Source organism: Musca domestica, unplaced genomic scaffold (genome assembly GCF_030504385.1).
Source record: "Musca domestica strain aabys unplaced genomic scaffold, Musca_domestica.polishedcontigs.V.1.1 42, whole genome shotgun sequence".
Taxonomy (NCBI): domain Eukaryota; kingdom Metazoa; phylum Arthropoda; class Insecta; order Diptera; family Muscidae; genus Musca; species Musca domestica.
In genome coordinates, this window is record NW_026712329.1 from 5,327,921 (window position 1) to 5,350,930 (window position 23,010).

Sequence of the window (23,010 nt, forward strand, 5' to 3'; positions counted from 1 at the left end):
AGATTTTTTGAAACTATAGACCTCTAATTCCAGTCGGTATTAGATTTCGATCTATGAAACTCTGTCGGTGTCGGTATTTTTGTTTTGATTCTACACAATTATTCTTATTTTTCTCATTCCGTATTTTTCGTCTAGAGATGCCACATCATTCGTCCCTTCTCGTTCCAGAGGTGCCGTGTTGTGATTATTTTGGTTCAATTCGTTGACGTGTCAGTCGTCGTGTCCGTCAGTAGTGTATTTTTTATAGAATAGCAGATTGTGCCAGGGAAGTCCGCTGAGTTTTTGGAGTTTTTGAATATTTTTAATATAATCTCTACGATTCACATTGTAATTATGTTAAAGCATATTATAGCCCTAATCGTGCTTGTCGGGGCCTGTGTAAATGCCCAGCGGGTAGTTCCCGGTGTTAATCCACAACACTATGTAAGCAAAGCTGACAATCCTAAGAGAAATAAATAAATGTTTTTAAAACATGTGTTAAAACTTAATTGACCTATTAATTTTTCTTGTTTTAGCAACAACAACCCGTACAACATCAACAACACCCACAGCATCCACCACAATATCAACAACAGCAAGTACATCCCAATCAATTGCCACCAGGCGTCAATCCACAACAATATGTGAGTTTTGTTTCAGATATGAGAACTGTGCCATATTAATGATTTATTAATGTTTTCTTTAGCAACACCAGCAGCAGGTCCAATACCAACAGGTACCGGTACAGCAACAACAACAAGTTCACATGCAACAACCAGTTCAACAAGTACCCGTTCAGCAAGTACCAGTTCAACAAGTTCCAGTGCAACAACAACAAGTGCCTGTACAACAACAAGTTCCTCAAGGCCATGGTGGTCATCATGCCAATCACGGTCAAGTTTTGAATGCTGCTAATATTCAACATGAAAAAGAGTAAGTTACCAAAAAATACTTGGCAAACTAGGTTTCGTATTCATTGAAATTGTTGTTGAGATGTCTAGGTGTCACTGCTGTTAGGTCGAGTTCCCACCATACCATGAATAGACAGATTTAAACTTAAACTTGTCTGGGCGAATTCAGTATTTTCTTTAATGAAATTGGAGTTGAGGGGTTTATATATCTATATTAGAGGAATTACACAGTTGTTGCAGAGCAGGTCGAACTGCCGAGTACAGGCGGAATTTTGTGACACGTAAACCACACTTGTGGTGGAAGTATCTTCGATCCAATGAAGTAGCGTCCGTTTTTATCAGGATTAATTCATTTGAATTTAATTTATTTTGTATCGGTCTGGTTTTATAAACCACAACTGGGTTCAATTTTTAACACCAAGTAGCTGTGACTACAAATTTCCCTGTTTGTGATTTCTTTATATTTTATTAAAAACCATCAACTATCAAATCAAGGGTGATCATTTTAGTGGCAAAAGGCTAAGTGATATTTTAAAACATTTTTGCTCAGTTATCATTAAAAAGTGAGAAATGATTAACATTGTAAAACATATTTCAAGTTCAATTTGGAACTTTTTACAACATTGAAAAAGACGTAATTTTTCACATAGATAAGTATTGTTCAACTACAACGCCATACGTTTATGAATAACATATTTTTAATAAAAAAATATTCTTTCTTATCATTTAAAAGATAAGCTATACCCATGACAATAACACATCACTTTTAAGGCCAATATAAGCAGTGCTATGGACTATGCCAAAATCAACCCATTCAAAACATCCAAATACGCTTTAAAATCAAAGTTAACAATTTTTGGTGATGACAGATTATGGTTTATGGTATTTGGTCAAAGGCCAGTAATATTTTTTTATGCTTATGATCCAATAATGATTTGGATATTTTACTTGCTACACTCGTGCAAAATTAGATATTATGAAACCGCATCATGACATAGCATCATTTGATGCTCTCACTGAGGTGACGCCTTATAGGGTTTTGACTCTGGAATAAATTTTAAGCCCATATTTATACCCTCAGCCATATGGCTACAGAGGGTATATATCATTTGATACGGTCAAAACGTGCCTAGTCGAAATAACGGTTTTAGACCCTAGGTCTCTTTGGACCAAATCCGTTTCAGAACATTTGGAATCGATCTAGCGATGTCCGTCCGTCCGTCTGTCTGTCTGTCTGGCTGGCTGGTGCGCACGATAACTCTCGAAGGGAGTATCCGATTTGGTCCAAACTTGGTACATCGTAATATTTTTGTCAAACTTAGATCGAGTTCGGAGATGGGCAATATCGGTCCACTCCTTCTGGTACATCCCCTACAAAATGTCGAAATTTTCAAACAAAATTATTTTTTGCACAGAAAGAGAAACGATAATCCGATTTTGCTCCAACTTTGCAAATCTTAATATTTGCGTCAGTGCAAGGTCAAGTGTGAAAATGGACAATATCGGTCCACTCCATCAAGTACCTCCCCCACAAATGGTCAAAATTTTGAATAATTACAACTCTTATAAAATGTGATATAAGAGTCCGATTGTCTTCAAATTTCACACCTGCCAATATTTATGTTAATCCAAGGTCTGATGTTAAGATGGAATATATCGGTCCATTCCTTCTGGTAACTCACCCACACAAATGGTCGAAATTAAAAAAAAATATATATATATATTTTTTGCAAAGAGAGAGAAACGATAATCCGATTTTGCTCAAACTTTGCAAGTCTTAACATTTGCATCAGTACTAGGTCAAGTGTGAAAATGGGCAATATCGGTCCATTCCTTCTGGTACCTCCCCCACAAAGGTTCAAAATTTTAAATAATTACAACTCTCATAAAATGTGATGTAAGAGTCCGATTATCTTCAAATTTCACACATCCCAATATTTATATTAACCCAAGGTCTGGTGTTAAGAAGGAATATATCGTACCAGTCCTTCTGGTACCTCCCACACAAATGATCGAGATTTTCAAAAAAAAAAAATGTGTATTTTCTGCACAGAAAGAGAATCGATAATCCGATTTTGTTCCAACTTTGCAAATCCTGACATTTACGTTAGTTCTAGGTCAGGTTCAAAAATTGATAATATAGGTCCCCTCCATCAAGTACCTCCCCCACAAAAGGTCGAAATTTTGAATATCCATCAAGATGTTAAAACACTAAATTAACATCCGTTTCCATTCAGACTTGGCACATCCCAATATTTTCATAAACGCAAGATCTTTTATAAAGATGGTAGAGATCGGACCATTCGTTCTGGTACTTCCCACACAAAGGACCTGAGTTTTGAATAATAAAAACGAGCAAAGAATCCGAAATAAACATCCCGTTCTCTTCATATTACACACGTCCCATTATTTCTACTAACTCAAAATCTGGTGTGAAGATGGGATATATCGGTCCACTCCTTCTGGTACCTACCCCACAAAGGATCAAAATTTTAAGTATCCATGAAGCCCGTAAAACGCAAAATTAACATCCGATTCTATTCAGACTTGGAGTTTCTCAATATTTTCATCGACACAAGATCTGTTATAAAGATGGTAGAGATCGGACCAATTTTTCTGGTACCTCCCCACAAAGGGCTCAAGATTTTTAAAAACAAAACGCTCAAGGAATTTGAAAAAAAAAAAAAACATCCAAATGCATCCATCCACTTCCTTAAATTTCCCACATACAGACATTATTTCTAACACAAGATCTGTTGTAAAGAAGATATACATCTGCCAACTTATAATTGTCATAACTTGCGAAACAAGTCGGAGATTCTTTGCTATATCTAAATATTTCTCTTAACCAGTATTCTGATATGAATATGTTATTTGTCGGAATTTGTGATTTCGCATAAAATTGGATACGATTGTTCTATTTCCTTCAAATTTTGCACATACCAATATATTTTTTCTGTATTAGATGAATGAAATTCTTCGGTCCGCTATATCTATTTTTTCCATTTTCCAAAAATATCTCATATAAAGTACAAGAAATAGTCGATATAGTCCAAATCTGTTACATTCATAACTTAAGGCTGGGGGTATACATCTGTCGGCAAAACCGACTGATACTATTTTACTTGTTTTTATTCCTGATGAGTATTTTTGTAATTTTCTGCCCCAAATTACGTTTTTAGAGGCATCAATCTATTGCTAAAAAAATTAATTGAACAATATGCATTTTGTTCCATCTTTATAGTAAGGCCTGTATAAGGTTGGCCAATAAGCCCACCTGACAACTATGTTTTCTGTCAAAAGACATAAATGTGATTTAAATTTCAAAGTAAATACCTATAAAAGGTCGGCCAAGAAGACTACTTTTGACAACAATTTGTCAGTAAACTTAGTAGTTAGTTTTTGCACAATTGTGAATTGGCTGTCTTTGAATTTCAAATCACAATATATCTTTAGATAGCAAACTAGTTTTCAGATGTTCTAATTGGCCGACCCATGGTATATTTTTTACAGACAGCAGAAGACACCAGCTATAGTAACACTAGTGTCAAATTCGATTTGACCTTTTGTGATTTAATTCCATTTTTTGATGTACAATAGGTATACACTTTTTGATATAAAATTTAACTGCAGGACAATGTGAACATATTTTTTTCCTCATTATAGAAAAATTTGCTGGTATACTTAACAAAACGCCAACGGCAATGGTGCGGAAACTCGTATTTTTCATATTTTCTAAAATTGCAAAATGTAGAATACTTTATATATATGCAGATTGGTTTCAATTTGAAAGGGATGTTGCTTTTTTCACGATTTACTAGCGATGGCTTCAAGTGTTGAGAGATATTGACTTTACATTCAGGGGAATGATATGAAAGTATTAAAAGTAAACGTATTAAGACCTATTCCTCTGCTTTTAAAATTTAATAATCCAAATTCCAAAAATTTATTTTTTTTAAATAAAAATAATTTATTTAAAATTGTTTTGTTTACATTTTTGGACATATAACTCTGACACTAGTATTACGTACAAAAATAAAATTGTATGTGTTTGTTTTTACGTTTGTTGTACAACAACACTTGCTGTTACCTGTATTATTCTACCATGTGGCCCACACAAGGCCTACATAAGGTAGGCCAAGAAGATAATTTTGATATTTTTAGGGTGGGAATACATAAAGCGCTTATTTGGCTGGCTTAAATCATCGGATGGCTTCTTCGGAAATAAACAAAAGAGCATAGAGCCAAAATAGAACTAAGACGACCTAAAATTCCTTTGTTCCTCTAAGAAGAAGCCAGTCGATGACTTAAGCCAGCCAAAAAAGGATTTATGTATTTTCACCCTTAGCTTGTTTTCCGTTCCCGTACTTTCTGCATAAAGCGGTTCTCTCAGTTTTGCACTTAAAAAAGTACGGGAACACAACATTAATTTACAAAAAAGGTAAAAACATATGATAGACGATTACACATTTATTGAATATACCTTGGGTGCGAGGTTTTCTATCCTTACAATAAAATAATTTTGTGCCGAAATCATTTATAGATTAATAACTTCTTAATAATATTTTTTTTATTTTCAGTCACATTCAAGAACATTTGCACGTACCTATTGATACAAGCAAAATGTCCGAAGCTGAATTACAATTTCACTACTTCAAAATGCACGATTCCGATAATAATAATAAATTGGATGGTTGTGAATTGATTAAATCCCTTATTCATTGGCATGGTAAGATACAATTTTGTGGTGTGATGTGATTTTGATTTTTAGACTTGTGATTTTTTAAATTAACTACCAAAGAGGGGTTTGTATGAACTTTTTATTTTATTTACAAAACAAAAGGATTAAGGGTAAATCGGGTCATTGGAGGTAGTTACAAAATCGGTCCTATGTAGACAAAATTAAAGAGTATTGGAAGTCTTTAGTGCAGGTTTAAACAGTTAACACTCATTCGTGGCATAACTATGAATTGTAGTTTCAAACTCGGCAATGTATAAACTAAACAAAGGAGCAAGAAAGGTCTCAAGGTTCAAATTATAAAGTTACCTGTTCTTTAAAGATACAAGCAGAATTATATTTTAATATTGAAGAACTAAAAATAATTACAAAAAAACATCAACTGAGTACTTGCGAAAGACGAGGTTAAATTAAATGACACTTGGCATTCAATTTCGAAATAAAACGTAAATTTGGAGAAATTTTTTTTTAGTTCCAAGAAGTTTTATTAACATTTGTTTGCCGATGTTACTATAACTCATTCATGAGAAAGGTGTGTTGAATATGTTAATCATGTTTCAACAACATCTTGAAAATACCGTTTGTCCATTTTTTTCAAATGGAATTTCGTTAAAATGCTTGAATATTTTAGTGTTGTTGTTTTTTTAACCAAACTAAGGTTCTACGCAAACGAGGATAAAAGCTTCTCACTCGATTTGCCTTAAATTAGATATGTCATAATTCAACTTATTCCTTCTTAGTTATTTAATAAAAAAAGCCCAGTAGCCACGAAAAAAGCCGATTTTAGGCCATCACCATATTCATAAAAAAGTTTAGTAAAGCCAAATAGGTTATATATTAATTAATTAATTAATAATTTAAAACCACCATTAACAATTAATTATTAATGTGTGTGTACATAAGCAGCTTGAAGTCTTCACATGGCTTATTTTGTGACATATTATAAAGGGATTCCAGAGCCGCACTAGAATCCTGCTGTAGTTTTTTCTATAATTTGCTCTATCCCATGGTAAAATTATTGTACCATGCTTTATCCGATCGAAATTGAAACAAAACTTGTTTGTCATTATTTACAAACCCTTCGTCGACAGTGGTATTTAAGAAATCACAATATATTTGAAATAAATGTTTGCACACTTATTTGTTCGAATTCCCATTTAAAGCAAACGAGCAATTAGCTTTATTTAGTTTTGAATTTAAAACATTTTGTAATTCGTAATTGTTGTGGTCTTCTTCTTTTTTACTTTCATATAATTCCACTACGCATTATTTTACCATCATCACGTTTTCTCTCATTTCAATATTTTCACGCATATTCGCAAATAAATGCTTATGTGTGTGTCTGTGCGTATGCGTCTACTCATATGTCTTTGGGCCCACCTCGACTTGTAATGCATCTTTAAAATGGTTTTTGGGCAATCATACAAAAAATGGTTTACGGTGATTTTAAATTACTACTACAACTCATCATTAACAACTGACTCACATGCCATCACACATAGAACAAGGAAGCAAGGAAGGACATGATGGTCAACAGCCTCATGTGGAGGAAAAAATTTTCACAGATGAAGAACTGGTAGCTTTAATTGATCCCATCTTGCAAATGGATGATTCATCGAAAGATGGTTACATAGATTACCCAGAGTTTATGAGGGCCCAACAGAAATCGCAACAGCAACAACAACAGCAGCAGCAACAAGCACAATCTGGTGGCCATTAGTGTTGTTTTTATAATTTTTATTAATATATTTTTTTTATTTTTTTATAATTAGCACTCTTCTTTAATTATTGTTTTCCCATGTACTATATAATATTATTTGTATTTGTTCTTTTCCTCTTAAGAATCTCCAAAAAAAAAGAAACACTCCTCCCAATGTATCTCTCTCTATTTTATGTATGTTGACAAAACAATTCCAAATTGGCATCTCCATTTATAAAAAATTATTGTTTTTTTTGTAAAAATCTTTTACTTTACAATTTTAAATAAGTTATGGTACATTTTTCCAACTTCCTAAAAAACTGTTGAAACAAAAATGACTGATTATAAAACAAAGCTCAGTTTATAAGAACAAAGAAACCGAAGAAACAGAAAAAATATGCAACAACATTGCAAAGCGAACAAAATTATGGTGAACATGAATAAAAAAACAAAACAATTGGAATAAAAAAATAAATGACATTTTTATGAAAAAGAAAAAAAAAACAACACAAACCAAATTTGGATTTTAAACATAGCATTTTTACATTTCATTTGTTCGGTTGTGGTCAGCTATAGCTTGTTTTTTCCTACCCATTTCCTTATATTATTATCATTTTTTCATATTTCCACGCCTACTCTTACCACACTTTTATAGACGACGAAGAAAAACAAAAAGAAAAGACTGGCGGAACTGGTGAAAAGCAAGGCACATCCTATACTGATGATAATTTAGCCGACATTATTGACTATGTTTTAAGTTCCATGGATCTGAACAAGGATGGCTATGTTGACTATGTGGAATATCGTAAAAGCGAGGAGGGTTCCGCAAAAGGCAATAAGCAATAATAGCAAATAATCCAACGCAATACTGAGTGCCAAATTCTTTTCCATTTTTTTTTTATATAGTAATGCATTTTTTTAATTCTTACCATTCGTTACTAAGTTTGTTTGTTAAATAAACTTAACAAAACTTAACATTGTTAACACCTTTTTTATACTAAAATAAAAACGAAAGTTTTCAACAATTTTATTTTGTTTCATTCCGGTTTCAAAGACCCATATCTCTGGCCCCAGGAAAGGTCAAAATTGTAGTATTTTGGAAAGTTTAGATTGTAAGCCATAATTTAGTATATACTTTATGGAATCCCATAATGAAACGTTTTCGACTTTTTGGGGGTTTTATAAAAAATTGGGTTCAAAAATTAATAATTTATATATAACTCTCGAATGGTGTGTCCATTTGTTGGTTAGGTAGGTTATTGACAATATCATTTAAATAGATCGGAATCTAATCTGGGTCTTGGACCAGGATTTTTGTGACAAATATCAGGGTTCGGGAATCAGTGTACAAATATGTACCTCTGGAAAAAAATTCAATAGAACTCCAACTACAAAACTATAGTTTTACCTATGGCAACAATAGAAGGTAGAACAAAGCTATCCCCTAAATAAAATCTTTTTTCATTATTGTTTCGCGGGTTTTCCCCAATATAAGAATTTTGTTAAAAAATGAAAAATTAACAAAACTAACTGTTGCATATTTAAAAGTCGAGCACATAGTTGCATTTTTCTAGTTTCTTTGAAGTTGAGCAACCTTTCTGATTGAGCCATGGTTTTCCCCAATTGTTGTGTTTCAAATATTTCTCCGTGGCCGAATTAATAACCACTTTAATCAATAAATTATGTGTAATTTTTAGTAAAATTTCCAATTAAAATTGTCTGTATATATTGTGTTTGTATTTTTATGCAGACTCCTTTTTAAATACAATTTTGTTGATACCTATTTTTTCTCTCTAATTGCTTTCCGTGAACATTTTTGTTTGTAATAGCAAAAGTGGAAAGAAAGAAATTCCGCACTAGATTGTTATCCATAATTGGGCTGATAGCAAATAAATATACATTTCAAGGCATATAGGGAATAACACTACAGGTCACTCATTACAATCACAATTAGTGGAAAAAATTCTGTCTCTCAAATTTATTTAAAATGAAACAGTTTATAAATTTATCTCCACCACGAAGACATGACGTAAAAATGTGTTGTTTCAAAATAAATGTGTTGTTAAGCAAAATAAATTTCTATAATATTTTGTTTGTGTTGTCCCAATAAAGAAATTCCATGCCGGCAATAAAAAATACAACGAAATTGTTTGTATGCCATGTTTTTATAACATGCATCAATAGTATGTGTAGATATATATTTTATTTTAATAGTTTTTTGTTTTTTTTTCTTATTGTTTTGTTTTAGTATTTTTAATATTTTCTTTTTGACATACTTAATACGATGTACAATAATAATATATGGAGTTTTTATTAAATATTATTTTTTTTTGTATTTTTTTCTGTATGCATAAAAAATTAAACAGTTATATTATAATAAGGACATAAAAAAATGTGTAATTGGATTTAAAAAATAAAAATAATTGTTAACAAAAATATATATTTAGATATTTTTTTTTTAATTTTAAAAAAATATTGACACATAATAGATTTATATTTTTGTGTATTTCAATCCTCAACAAATAAAAATAAAGAGGAATTGTTAAAAAAAAAAATAAAAGTAAAACATTTTAGTTTTTCTTAAAAGTATTACATGTGATTTAAAAATATAATTTTCTTGGAAACATATATATTTGTTTATAAACCAAATAAAAGCTATGCTTATATATTTCTAAAACTTATAAAATGACCAACTAACAACGATTTCCAAATGGCTACTGCAGTATATATTTGATATTGTGCAGCTTTTGTGTCTATTTTATGGTGATTTGAAATTAGGTACTGCTGAGTGTTTCTGCTTTTGGGTTTTACTGCCGAGTTTTCCCTAATAAGGAGCTGATCTGCTTGCCCGTTTACAAGCACGTCTCAATTTCTTTTCTAGACGCAACAGTTTCTGCCATTCTGTATTCAAATAGATGTTGTGTTGTATTAGATCACGCTCTTCCCTTTCGATAGCCTCCTCACGTTCCTTGTTCTTTAGACGAGATTTACGGCTGGCCTCATTATTTTTGGCCCGCTCCAATACCTTTTTCTGTTCACTCTCGGGCAAATGAGCCAACTGTGAAGGATCGGGCACATCACTGTGTATCTTGGCTGGACGTCCTCGGCCACGTTTTGTGGTCGCACACGTTGTGGCTACGGAGGGGGCAGGTGAGTAAGGTTGCTGGTTGATAATGCCAGAAAAATTGGTTTGATTTGAATTGGAGGAATTGACGCTGTATGGTGTATAAGGTGGTGTAATGTCATTTGAATTATAATCCATATCAATCGCTTCCGATTTAAATGTTAGAATGCTATCGGAGGATTCATGTGGAGAGCATGCGATAAGGCTATTGAAGATATCTTCGGTAGTTTCCTCCGGGGCCGGTTTAAGTGGCAAGGATAACTGAAATTTGTATAAAGAGAAGAAAATATTAGTTATCATTTTGGAATGAGAAATCAACCTGATAAAAATGTTTAAGATAATTTGAAAAGAAGTCAAAGACAACTTTTGAATTTACACAACAATACCCACCTGTTCATCAATCAACCTAACAACGCCTGGAGTATCAAGCACACCCTCTTCGACAGCTCGACGCTTCGTATCTAAGCGCAACTTGGCCCGTTTCTTTTGCATGTGTTTTAGAGTTTGGGGACTCTGAGAACGCTTTAGAGGATTTTCCTCGGTCATTATGGCCAAATCATCATTGTAGAATGAAGTTGAATCGTCCACGAAGGAGTCCATACACACAATCTGTTGGGAATTCGAGCCGTCATTGGCCTCAGCGGCTGCTGACATTGCTGTGGAGGTTGCTGGTGTATCTAATAGTAAATATTCATTTGAATAGTGTATAAGATTTGGCGATATATGTGGTTCTGCGTTCATGATCTCTTGAGACAATTCGGCCACACTCGAATGGGTTCTTGTCAACTGCGATGATTGTGATGACATTACCAACGAGCCGCAAAACATTGGATCGTCAAAATTGCAAATTGATTCACTGTTTTCAGCTCCATTACAATCCATTATATAGGGAAAGTCTTCATTCTTGATGTCATGAATATCAACAGCATTTTCAAAAGATGGATTCAAAATGTCCAAATCTAAGTCATCATTGTTTAAATTTTGGCTATTTGGGGCCAAATCGAAGATGCCATTTTCATCGTACATGTTGTTGTGGTTGTTGCAAATGTCAGCTAGATTATTGACCGCCATTGGAATAGTGTTGGAATTGTTGTTGTTGTTAGTAATAGTAATGTTGTTGTTGTTACTGCAACTTGGACTGTTGCCAAATAATATTTCATCCAGTATAGATTGTAACTGTTGCTTTTGTTGTTCTTCTACGTCGACTCCTTCTTGATTCTTTTCAAAATTATTTATGTGGTTCACTCCGCCACTTGTTGTAAGTAAGAGATTTAATGGTGTTTGTTGTTGCTGCTGCTGCTGTTGTGTTGGCTGTTGATAAGCCTGCTCTAATAACTTCTCTTTGTCCTGATCCTTGCTAGTAGTTTCCGTCAACAATTCAATATCGAATTCAAAATTTTCATCAAAGGTCTCAACACCGAAGCCGGTTTGCTGATTTATTTCATCGATGCTAACCGCCTCCTTGCTGTTGTTACAATTATTTCCGTTGTTGTTGTGATGGTTATTATTGTTGTTGTTGATATTAATATTTTGCGTTGTAACTGATGTTCCTGATGTTGCAGACAAAGTCGATATTGCGGCTTCTTGTAGGTATTCTACACGAACGACGCCATAATCCAAGAGAAAGAGGGGAAAGGAAGATCGAACATATACACGTTAGTAAAATTTGTTTCAAATTATTATTAAGATATTTATAATTAATATTAATATAAGTGCATTGTTTCGTAAGTGTATGATGGTTTGTGTGTTATTTCATTTGGGAGTATTTTCGTTGTTTAAAAAATGTCCAGTAATGTGCAATGACTATTTGTTGTAAATTAAACTATTTGATAAAGTTTTATTAAATAAAATAATTTTCAAAACCCTATCACATTGTACCAAAAATAGTCCACATTATCCGGGACCAAATACATCTGTTAAACATCCAGACAGAAATTATTTTTTTTTTGCAAAGCTGAGAAAGTGTATCGGCTCTAACAAACTAAGTATCCAAAACATTGCGTCATAATCCCCCAAAATAGAAGGAACTTGTTGTTTTTGGTAAAAATTTGTAGAAAACAAATTTTTAAATGCTGGCTTGATTGTGCAAAATTGTACACATTTTTTTTTCCAAAAACATTAAACAGTTACTTGAGTTTGCATGACCCCATATGATCATGTCCAGAAAGTTGTAGAAGTTTTCAAATTTTTTTCTTTTCTGTGTTTCAGCTTTCTAGTTTTTTTTTCATTTTGCCCTTTTTAGGTTTTTCATTTTGCCCGCGTTAACAATAGTTTTGTAAAAGAATATGTGAGAAAATCAAAGCATATGTTGGGGCGCCAAATTAAAAGAGCGAGACAACTACTGAGGAAGCCTCAAATCTCTTACAAAAAAAAGAGATGAAAAACAAAAGCGAAACAACAAAACTTAAAATTGTTGTGAAATTCACTTCGTAGGAACATCAACAGGTTAAATGAAATAATTCATTTAATTGAAAACTTAATTGGAAAAAGGAAAATAACATTAATAATGACAAAGCAGGTAAGTATTTATATTTTTTATTTAATATAAAAAATAATTACTTTAACATTTCTTCTACTGAAATATATTTGTTGAGGTTGTTGTTGTTCGGTATTTATTAGGTATTGTAGGTATTTATTAAATTATATTTTAAATTTTCATTAAAACATACAAATTATTTTAAAATGAAACCAGTAAAGATAACATATTTTTACCAAAACAAATTATTCCTTGTGAATTACTTAATTTTTTCTTTGAATTATTAAATTATATTTTTTTTTGATTTTTTATTGTTATTTCTCATAAAGAAAAAAATTATCCCACTCCTAAATAATAACAACATTTCCTTTTGGAATTGCAGTTTATTCTACCGGCCATATGATAGGTACTTGCTGCTGCAGTTGTAGTTAAAAAGATGATTCATGAATTGCTAACATGAAAACCCAAGCAATGGGAGACATAGAGAGAGAGATACTTTTTTAGAACTGAGAAAAACACAACATTGCCGGCTGTCCATTAATGGCGTGTGTGTGTTTGCATTGTATCTCTAAAATATTTGTTTGAAAAGGCAGGCATGCACGAGCATGATTTTGGCCAAACTAACGGACGGACGATATGGGAAACTAAGAAAATTCAACAAAACTAAACTGGAATAAATTAGAATATAAAAGAAAACTTTTTTATGATAGATCTTAGAAACTTTTAAATAAACAACATCGTCAAAAAAAAAATATTAAAATTGATATGTTGTTTTGAATTTTGTTATTTTGGTAACACCAAATAAATGCTAACAAAAAACCATAAATTTTTTCAAAATTTTACAATATTTGATCATGTTTTTTGTTATTGTCGTTGGTTTACAAGAAAAACTATGTAAAACGTTTTCTTTTACCTTAAGACTTCAGTTTGACGGAACGTACTTAACCGGATGACGGCTAAAACACTACTGATAATGGTAACAGTCCGCAACAATATAAAAACACTGACAACAGATAGCTACTCTCGCGCAAAACAGAGTAGAGGGAGAAAAATATAAAACGTTTACAGAATAAGAGAGAGAGAGAAAACAGACAGAAAATGAGAAGGCCTAGCCGTGCAAACTGAGACGTGTGGTAGGGCAAATAAACATATGATTTCTGTTATGCTTGTGGAGATCAATGAATTTTGTAAATTAAGGCACAACAAAAACAAATATAGGTGATCTCTTTCTGTGAGCAAACAAAAAAAAATGCAGCAAGTGTGCCTTGCTTTGCATTGACAGAGCGAAAGGGGAAATGTGCAAAAGAGATGTAGTTATAATTGGTGTGGTTAGAAGATGACAAGTGTCCAAAAACCATGACCCCTTCTTTTTCGCACGTGTATATAAGTGTGTGTGTGATGTGTGCGAAGGTATTCATATTCGTATAGGCTCGTGCCTTCGTATTAATAACAGTATTAATTTAAAGGAAATGTAAACGGTATGTCGTTTATAATAAACAAGAGAGTTCATGTTGTTGTTTTTTTTTTGCTGTAGGTGTGCATTTTTGAAAAGAGTTAGATATACAAATAAATTGATATCTCAAAAAATTGATTTGTTTTGCTCAAAAGCGGTGTGGGGGAGAAAGAGATCATCTTTGTTATGCTCTTATCAAATTGTGTGTGGTGGACGAAGCGAATATAGGAAATGTATGAAATTAATTTTGTAAATGTTTTTTTTTATGACACGAATAAGAGGGTTAATGTGTGTTTGTGTTTCGAATGATTTAAGTAGCATATTACTAAAGAAAATTGGACATTGATATCTGAATGACGTTTTTATAGATGACGAACAACACAATGCAAATTCTTTTAAAATTTGGACTGTTTTGCTGGCATGAGAAGTATTTTCATTATTACAAAGTGTGGGAACCTATTTCCAATTTTAAATAGTCTATTAACTACAGATTAAGAAGAACAATTTCATCATAGGTAGTTTCGCAAATTGCTAGAGGCAGTCAAAGATAAGAGAAATTTTGCCAATTTACAATAAAATTTTTTTGCTTATATTATGAATGTTAAAAAAGTACTGGGTTAAAAAATTCTTTGTTATAGTAATTTTGATTGAACGATTCAGGTTTTACATATAATAAACAAATATCCATCCCTGCCTTTCTGGCAACATACAACCAAAAAATTAGATTTGCTGAAAAGTAAACTTTTGAGAAGAATTTGAATTTGAAAATAAGACTTAAAGCCGTTTAAAATATTGGAAAGTTTTCCAATGTCTTCGTCGTGGGAAGCAGGACTTAGAATTTAATGCTGATGAAGAATATATGTGTACATACTCTATAGAATATAAGTGACTATTTGGAATGATGTTTTGAGTTTCAAGCAAGTTACAGCATTTGACATTCAAATTCCAGTAAAGTGAAAGATAGAAGCCACATTTGTATGAAAATGTGTCCATTTTCTTTCGAAATGTCGATTCTAGTCATGCACTTATTGAAACTCAAAATCAATTTCTTTTGAATTGAATACGAAATGTCAGCTATCTTTGTGTAAAATTTCCTTGAGAAAGGATGACTTACTCTATTGATATTTACATTTTACCAAGAATTTTATGCAAATCAAGATTGTATACACTTTATAGGGTCTAAAATGTATGCTTCGAGATGTTACAAACGAAATGACAAACTTAATATACCTTCCATACTATGGTGAAGGATATATAGAAAAAGTTAATTTATGCGAAAATAATGTGGTTGACCTCTTTCTGTGGATTTTTTAACACTTATGCCATGAAATTGGCAATTTAAATTCACAGGGTCTACTAAATCCGGAAATTGTCTTAAATGTAAAATAGGACTCAGGCAGTGTAACATTTTGCATTTGAAACTAATAACCCGTTTTTTGTAAAAAATTTACTTTCAATCGAATCGTTCGTATTCAAACGTATTCATTTTAGTATGTGTTTTAATAAAAAAAAATTTAAAACTCTGGTCCATTTACGAAAAGCTTTGATATGTCAGGGTTTCCATAACCATTATTTTTTTTATTTTATTTCATTAGGAGTTGTGCTGATTGTGGCAACCCCAATTAATTCAAAATTTATCACATTTGTAAAATTACATTGAAAAATGTCAAGAAATCATGGTCCTGCAAGATCCGCAAACATATAGTTGATATGACAAAATTGTTCATATATAAATTCCCCATCATACACATACAATTTTGGCGAGATTCTGTAACTAATAGCCCATTTCTGTTCGAAACGATAGGTCTCCTCCTCCTATCGTTTTTTTGACATTTTCGTTCGTTTTTTCGTTACAAAAACCAACAATGCAAGGAAAAAAGTTTATTGTGTTTGTCACTAACAGAAAAAAAACATGCACTACAAAAACCCAAAATATATTTTCTTTAGCCAAAAGTCAAAACGAAAAGAAAAAACACTGTTACAAAAACAGGCTGTTTCGCGGTTTCCCATCTCGCTTTGAAGTTTCAATCGTTTTTAGAACATTCTAGTCATTGTTCTGCTACTGTTCTCACCTTTGTTAGAACTAATACAAGTAGAACTAATACAAGTGCAAAAATTATGATTCATTAATAATTTTGTCTGCATGCCTATGACGGAGAAGCTCGTGGCTGTCGCCTCATTGAATACAATAATTGATACAAATCTTTAATTTGCCCTCCCTTTCATGTATGATCGAAAATGAGCTTTCTTAACCAAAGAACATATTTGCTGCATTTTTAGACAAACAATGATTGAAAGTTACATGTCGATGTGCAAACAATCAACCCCACCAGCAATACTAAAAAAAGTGAAATGAGACAAAGTGTTATTGCACAAAACGCAGTAAAAACCATAATAAAGAGATGAACCACAAACATAATTGAAAGCGAGTGGGTTGTGTGTTGATATTTTGATGTTGTTTGGCGGGTAAATTCCCGTTTACTGTTCTCTCCACAACAATTAACAGAGAAAGAGCGCCAGGGAGATAAGAAACAGCCTCTAACAAGATACTGTTAAGCGCTCGCAAAGAGGAAGAAAATCATTCTCTGTTGTTATTTAAACAGTTAGACAACATTGTGGAAAGGGATGAACAGAACAACACCGGCAAATCAAACCATATCTCATAAAGAGAGAGAGCACAATAGACGTATTTGTCAAGAGAGACAAAAACAGCTGTTGTTGGCTGCATTACACAGACATTGAAAAATTTATTTGTTTTACATATCGAAGAAGTGTCGGGACGTCAATTACTTTGGGGAGATGATGTTCTGTTCTGTTAACACAGACAAAGTGGTTTCAACATTTTCGTTTTCTTTGTTTGGGGGGAAATTGAATGTGCCAAAACGAAAAAGTGTGCGTGTGTGTGCGTATGACGAACTAACTAAGTGTGTGTGCCTCTGTTAAAGAATTTCACAACTAAGATGTGACGTTAAAATTGTGCCACCTCTCTTGTGGCGATTAATGGCATATTATACGCCAATAATAATTTAATAAATAAAAAAAGATTGATTATTAGTTTCTTTTTGAAATACATCGGCTAAAGCAGAAATAATGATAAAAGTGTCTAAAGTGCGAGTTTTGAGGTAAGTTTTTGAATACCCAAAATACCATCTAATTTGCCCTGATATTACATATTTGGTGCACAACAACCTTCAAATCCGTTGAATGATATATATGGAAGCTATATCCAAATCTGAAACGATATCGATAAAATTTCAGAGAGGTATTTTTGGACTGTGTCTCATATCTGGTATCAAATATCATTGTTGTGGAGTGCATATTACGAATGTGAGGGACTTGAGCAAATGCGATAAAGCCTATACATGGGAGAAATTGCTATATCTGTAACGATTTTCACCTAATTTGAAATACTTACTTCAAGGCTGGATTCGGACGGATGTATATACATCATATTTGGACGAATATTACACACGTTGTGCAAATTGAATTGAAATCTAAATTTGCACCGATTCTCGCAAAATCCAATAGAGTTCGTTATGTTATTTAAATCGTAACTGTTATTTAAATCGGAAATGACGATGCGACCTATACTTCGATAGACGGACGGACACGCACAAATCGCCTCAGAATGCAGATCATGCATGTTAAAAACAAATGCCCAAAGACTTAATACCACGGTGTGGTCACAGTGTGGCGTAGGGTATACAAATGTCGAATATCGAAGGCCACTGTTATATAGGTGTGACATATAATAATATTGAGAGGTTCGGTTATGTAGGGAATATACGAAAACATGAACCTATATATACGATTTTCTGCACATTTACAACTTCAAGTACTAAATTTGAAACAATTCCGCATCAATATGCTGGATGTTTGGCGGTACCGCCATCTTGACATGAGTGCAGACAAAAGACTGGTCTGTGTAAAAATTTAGTTTCCTATCACTAGTCGTTTGGATTCTGTCAAAAACGGACGGGCATGGGATATTATATTCTTCGGGAAGTCGATCTATGGGTACATTGCTTCAAGTCAAAATTTTCCAAACAAATCAGAAAAAATGAAATGGTAACGATATTCTATAACCTACAGATATTCTATAACCGTTTGTAACACTTGATCAGCATAACATTTTATGGCGATTTATCGATGTCTGTCCGTCTGTGGAAAATACTAGCTTCCGAACGAAATGAAGTAGGTTGATCAAGTGTTTGCAGGACTTTTAGTATTGAAAATGGGCAATATAGGTCATAATATAACTATATACCGCCAGATTTATTGTGTTTGGCTTGCTTTAGTCACACTTGTAAGCCGAATTTGCGGTAATCTGGTAGTTTTTCCCAGCACGTAAGCAACATCCTGGCATAGAATTGTCTATACAGGTCCAATGTTTGGTATAATCCCCATATGAGTGTACCTCCAGATATTCGCTGTTTTAAGAATTTTAGCTATATTTTTGAACAGAATTGTTTTTTACTTCATATTTGCAGTTCGTAAAAGGCACCATGCTAAATGCTAAATATTATTTCCTTCGACACTATTTACCTAAAACTAAGTTCTATGTTAATTACATAACGCGTTGCAAAAATTGAACAGCAAAATGTGCAAATGATTTTCAGTATTTTGCTAAAACTTATTACTTTTTTTTGTAAATATATATTATAGATATAAAATCTATACCCTCAAAGGCTTATAGTGAAATTCAAATGCCGAATATTTTTCCATAATATAATTTTTTTGTGTTGTACAGCGTTATTTTCAGCTGTCAAGTGACAACAAATATTGCAAATAATCACAAAAAACTTTCCAAATTTGTAGTCAAAAGCAATAATTTATACATTTTTATTACTGTTTTCTATTAACAAAATAATTTGAGATAATAGCAAAAAACTGACTCATTCATGTAGAGCAAGTTATTCAATTGCATCTGAGTTTACTGTTCCTTTATTCAGTTTTTTTTTCTTTTTAGAAATGATGTGGTATCAAGGATATATGAAAAAAATAATACCAGAATCTCATGTTGAAGCATTTGAAAAAAAAAAACAAGTTTCCCAAAGTGTTTCAAGGCAGGCTATTTTTATACCCTACAACACTATGTGTTGGGGGTATTATAAGCTTGATTGGGCCAAAAATTATGTAACACCTTGAAATAATGGTTTCCGACATAGGAAACTATATATGGATATTTCTATCTCGCCGAGTTGAGTCGATCTAGCTATGTATGTCCGTCTGTCCATGTAAATTTGTAGTCACGCTGCAGGCCGCAATTGTGGACCGATTCTCACGAAATTGAAAATGGAGGTGGGGTTAAGGTTAGAATAGAACCCTATTGTCTATGGAGATGATCGCACAAAATTTAGGGGTTGAAATGGACCAAAAACAGAAAAAAATCCTGCTTTTGCAGTTGCTCTATAGGCCACAATTATGAACCAATCGACACGGAAATTTGCATGGAGTTAGAGTTCAGCACTGGGCAGAAGCTAACCAATTTGGATTGTAATCGGACAATATATAGCGGGTAAAATAAACCATAACTTTTATGTCAAAAATACGAAAATGTCTACTAAACCGCGAATATTTTTGATCGCGGCCAAATCACAAATACATTAAAAGGTCACTTCTGACCATTACAGTGATGCTAATAGCCAAGATATCGGATATGTAGCAACATTGGTACAAAATATATGTAAAAGAAATAGATCTTAGTTATTCCCCCTATAAGTCAAGAACCGCTGCACAGATTTTCACAATTCTCATCAATTCGGAATGGTCTCTTGCCATAAAAGGATAACATTTAAGAAAATTGCGGAAAAATATGTTGTTTTTTTTTTCAATTTATGTCGTATTTTTTATCACATGCAATTTTTTCAATTTGACTTACAATTTTGAATTGTAAATTTTCTAAAGCTATTCTGCAACCTGCACCAGTATGTGTTGAGGGTATTAAACAGGTCGCAATTATCGTGCGATGCTCACGAAATTTTGCATGGGGTTAGGGTCAGAATTAAAGCCTATTGTGTTTGCAGATGTACATTTAACGGTTCAACTGGACCAACAAATTAAAATTTTCATCATTTTGCAGTCGCTCTACAAGTCGCAATTAAACACCAATCGACAAGGAATTTTGAATGAGAAGAGAGTTAAGTACAGGGAAGAAGTATAGCATTTTGGATGACCATTGGATTATATTTATCTTTAAAATCGACCAAAACCTTCGTGTGAAATTGTTTTGCATACCTAACAACACGACGAAGTGCTTAAATATTCTGGAAAAGAAAGCTAAGGGTAGGGCTTTATGGACATGAGGGGCCTTCCAACATATTGTAGTATTGTAGGGTATCACAGTGTCGGGCCCGCACGACCGTAGCCTTTGATTATTTGTTTTATTTTATTCTACGCCCTGAGAAACCAAATGTTTAGTTCAATGCATTTTTATGCGGCAAGATGTCGGCAATCATATATTGAAATATCGCCGTTTGTTTCAATAACAGTACTGCGTCGACATGTATATCAAGATCGTAACGGAGCGTCTCAATTTTAAACGTCTCAGCCAGTCGAAGTTACGACCAGACGAGTGCATCTACCTGCCTGATGCCAGCTGACAATCGCCTGGAGTTATTCGTCATCTTTACTGGCAAACCGAAATTGACGGGAATTACGAATCTGATGTAGACAAGACAACCATGCAGCAACCGGAATGACATGTAGGCAAGACAAACATGCAGCGATCGGCATGACATTACTGCCTGAGTATTCTAACAAACGATCAGAAAACTTATCGTTGCAGAACGACCAATTGGCTGCTGAATTCTCAAGACAACTGCTAGCACTGGGTAAAGGCAAATTCCTATAGATCTTACAAAGGATTAATATCCTTACCACAAAATGTTTGTGAGTTCACAATGTTGAAGGAGGACCACATCACTAAAACGTTTCTGGGTATTGCAAAAAAAAGGATCTAGTTTGAATTAGTGAACGGGTAGTACTAGCAGCGAAAAAATAAGGATGTCTCCATATTAAATTTCATTATATAAAGTTAAATACCTGGAAAAATAAGTTCATACAAATCCGTTAATAGCGTCACGGACGAGAATGAAGCGACCAACTGCCCGACAGAACTTTTGAACTTACTTGATGTGCCTGGAACTCTGCCACATAATTTAGGTGAAAGTGGGGAATCTAAATCATTCGAAATCGTGCACCGGTACCCGGTTGTCTCTCGAAAAACTGATGAATAATGTAATTCAAGAACAAATTCAAAAGAGAGACATTCCTTATCCTATGACTTTAGATTATTTCAGAAGATTTTTCATTTCAATTCAAGCGAATTTAGCTCCCAATTCGACTGGCTTTTGCGATGACAACTAATAAATCCAAGTAATTAGAAGGGATGAATGCTTTCCTGAGTGAAAGTATGAATTCCAAAATTTACTTTATTAAAAAGTAAAAAAAATCGTTAACTTATCACAGGTAGATCTATGAAAAAATCATAAGACATGACAGCGTTTGCCGAGTCAGTTAGATTTTTTATAATTTTTTTTGGCATTGCATCTAATTCTAATTTAGATGGAGTATGCCCATAAACCTTAAACGCTTTTTTTTGTTGGCGAATAATTTTGTGGAATATTTTTATCCACCATAAACTATCATCACATCTTAATGGTCTTTTTGAAAAAAGTCTCTAAACGATCCCTTATATGACCCTACTAAGGGTTAGACTGCTTTACAAAAACATTCTCCGGATGTTTGCCAGTAATATTTCCAAAGACACAATATAACTAAACTGCATGGATTCCAAGAAATATTTTCAAAAATGGCCAGGACCGCCCTGTTAAGTTTGGTTCAAAACCACGATACACACATGTCTCATAATCTGCTCAGTTTTCCTTGCAATAGTTTGTGTGTGTCGCACAGGGTTTTGGCGCAATTGGAGACCCATCAATTCTCAATAATAATAATAAATAATGAATTGAGACACTTCATAACCCCTACGAACAAACTGACGATTGCGTCAACACTGATTCCCAAATGAAAATCTGGACTTAGATGCCAGATATTTGTACAAAAAAATCTTAGCAGATGAGTTTCAAAATATTCAGTAATTTTAAAAATAAGCACAACTTTATACAAATATAACAATAATGAGCTGAAATGAGAAATGATATATGTATGTATTTATATATGTTTATGTGTAATGCTAGAATGAAATATGTAAATATATAATGATAAATAAATGATAAAAAAAAGTCTGCGGAATAACAAGTTTTAATACACATTGCCTTATTTCTGTGATTTGAGGTCCTGGCCCCCGGACGCACTACATGGCCGGGGACAGACTTCATCACACTACTGCAGTTCGTGGTGTGGTTGTACCATTTGTTACCTCCGGTACCATCAACTTCTCATCAACATCATTTCAAGGCACTTCAACCACTTCTTCTGGCATCGTTAGGACACCATTTGCAGTTGCAGCAAATGGTGGGCCTGAACCATGGCCTGTTCCGTGGGTTTTCACTTTTCGTAATGGGTCATTGCACTGTGATTTTTTATGTGATTGTGACCTTTTCTTTTCCCGAGAGAGAGAGAGAGAAAAAGGCTATATGTGGTTGTTTGGTAGTGACGTAGGCGTA

General features: G+C 33.3%; 3 protein-coding genes across 6 annotated transcripts in view; 2 read left to right on the top strand and 1 right to left on the bottom strand.

The window, feature by feature from the left end:
* Window positions 1-152: 152 nt before the first annotated feature.
* On the top strand, window positions 153-8,352 carry LOC101888391 (putative mediator of RNA polymerase II transcription subunit 26). Of its 2 annotated transcripts, none has more exons than XM_059127002.1 (5): window positions 153-423; window positions 516-623; window positions 686-912; window positions 5,471-5,619; window positions 7,983-8,352. In XM_059127002.1, exons 1-5 carry the CDS (start codon window positions 334-336, stop codon window positions 8,171-8,173), a joined length of 765 nt encoding a protein of 254 aa, XP_058982985.1. In that variant the 5' UTR covers window positions 153-333; the 3' UTR covers window positions 8,174-8,352. The 2 variants fall into 2 exon arrangements, with proteins under 2 accessions (XP_058982985.1, XP_058982984.1); XM_059127001.1 differs by lacking the exon at window positions 7,983-8,352 and adding an exon at window positions 7,131-7,862 and having other exon boundaries at window positions 155-423.
* A 1,521-nt stretch (window positions 8,353-9,873) lies between these two features.
* Window positions 9,874-23,010, bottom strand: part of LOC101888738 (myb-like protein O) — a 53,426-nt gene continuing 40,289 nt past the window's right edge. For all 3 annotated transcript variants that reach the window (XM_059126999.1, XM_059126998.1, XM_005191752.4), the window contains 2 exons: window positions 10,842-12,046; window positions 9,874-10,712 (listed from right to left, as the gene is read on the bottom strand). In XM_059126999.1, the coding sequence (XP_058982982.1) occupies window positions 10,152-10,712; window positions 10,842-12,046 (1,766 nt within the window). In that variant the 3' untranslated portion in view covers window positions 9,874-10,151. The remainder of the gene's footprint in view (window positions 10,713-10,841; window positions 12,047-23,010) is intronic.
* The window catches only part of LOC101892867 (uncharacterized), a 201,581-nt gene continuing 193,824 nt past the window's right edge, over window positions 15,254-23,010 (top strand). Inside the window, exon 1 of the mRNA XM_059127000.1 lies at window positions 15,254-17,502. Within this exon, the coding sequence (XP_058982983.1) occupies window positions 17,471-17,502 (32 nt within the window). The 5' untranslated portion in view covers window positions 15,254-17,470. The remainder of the gene's footprint in view (window positions 17,503-23,010) is intronic.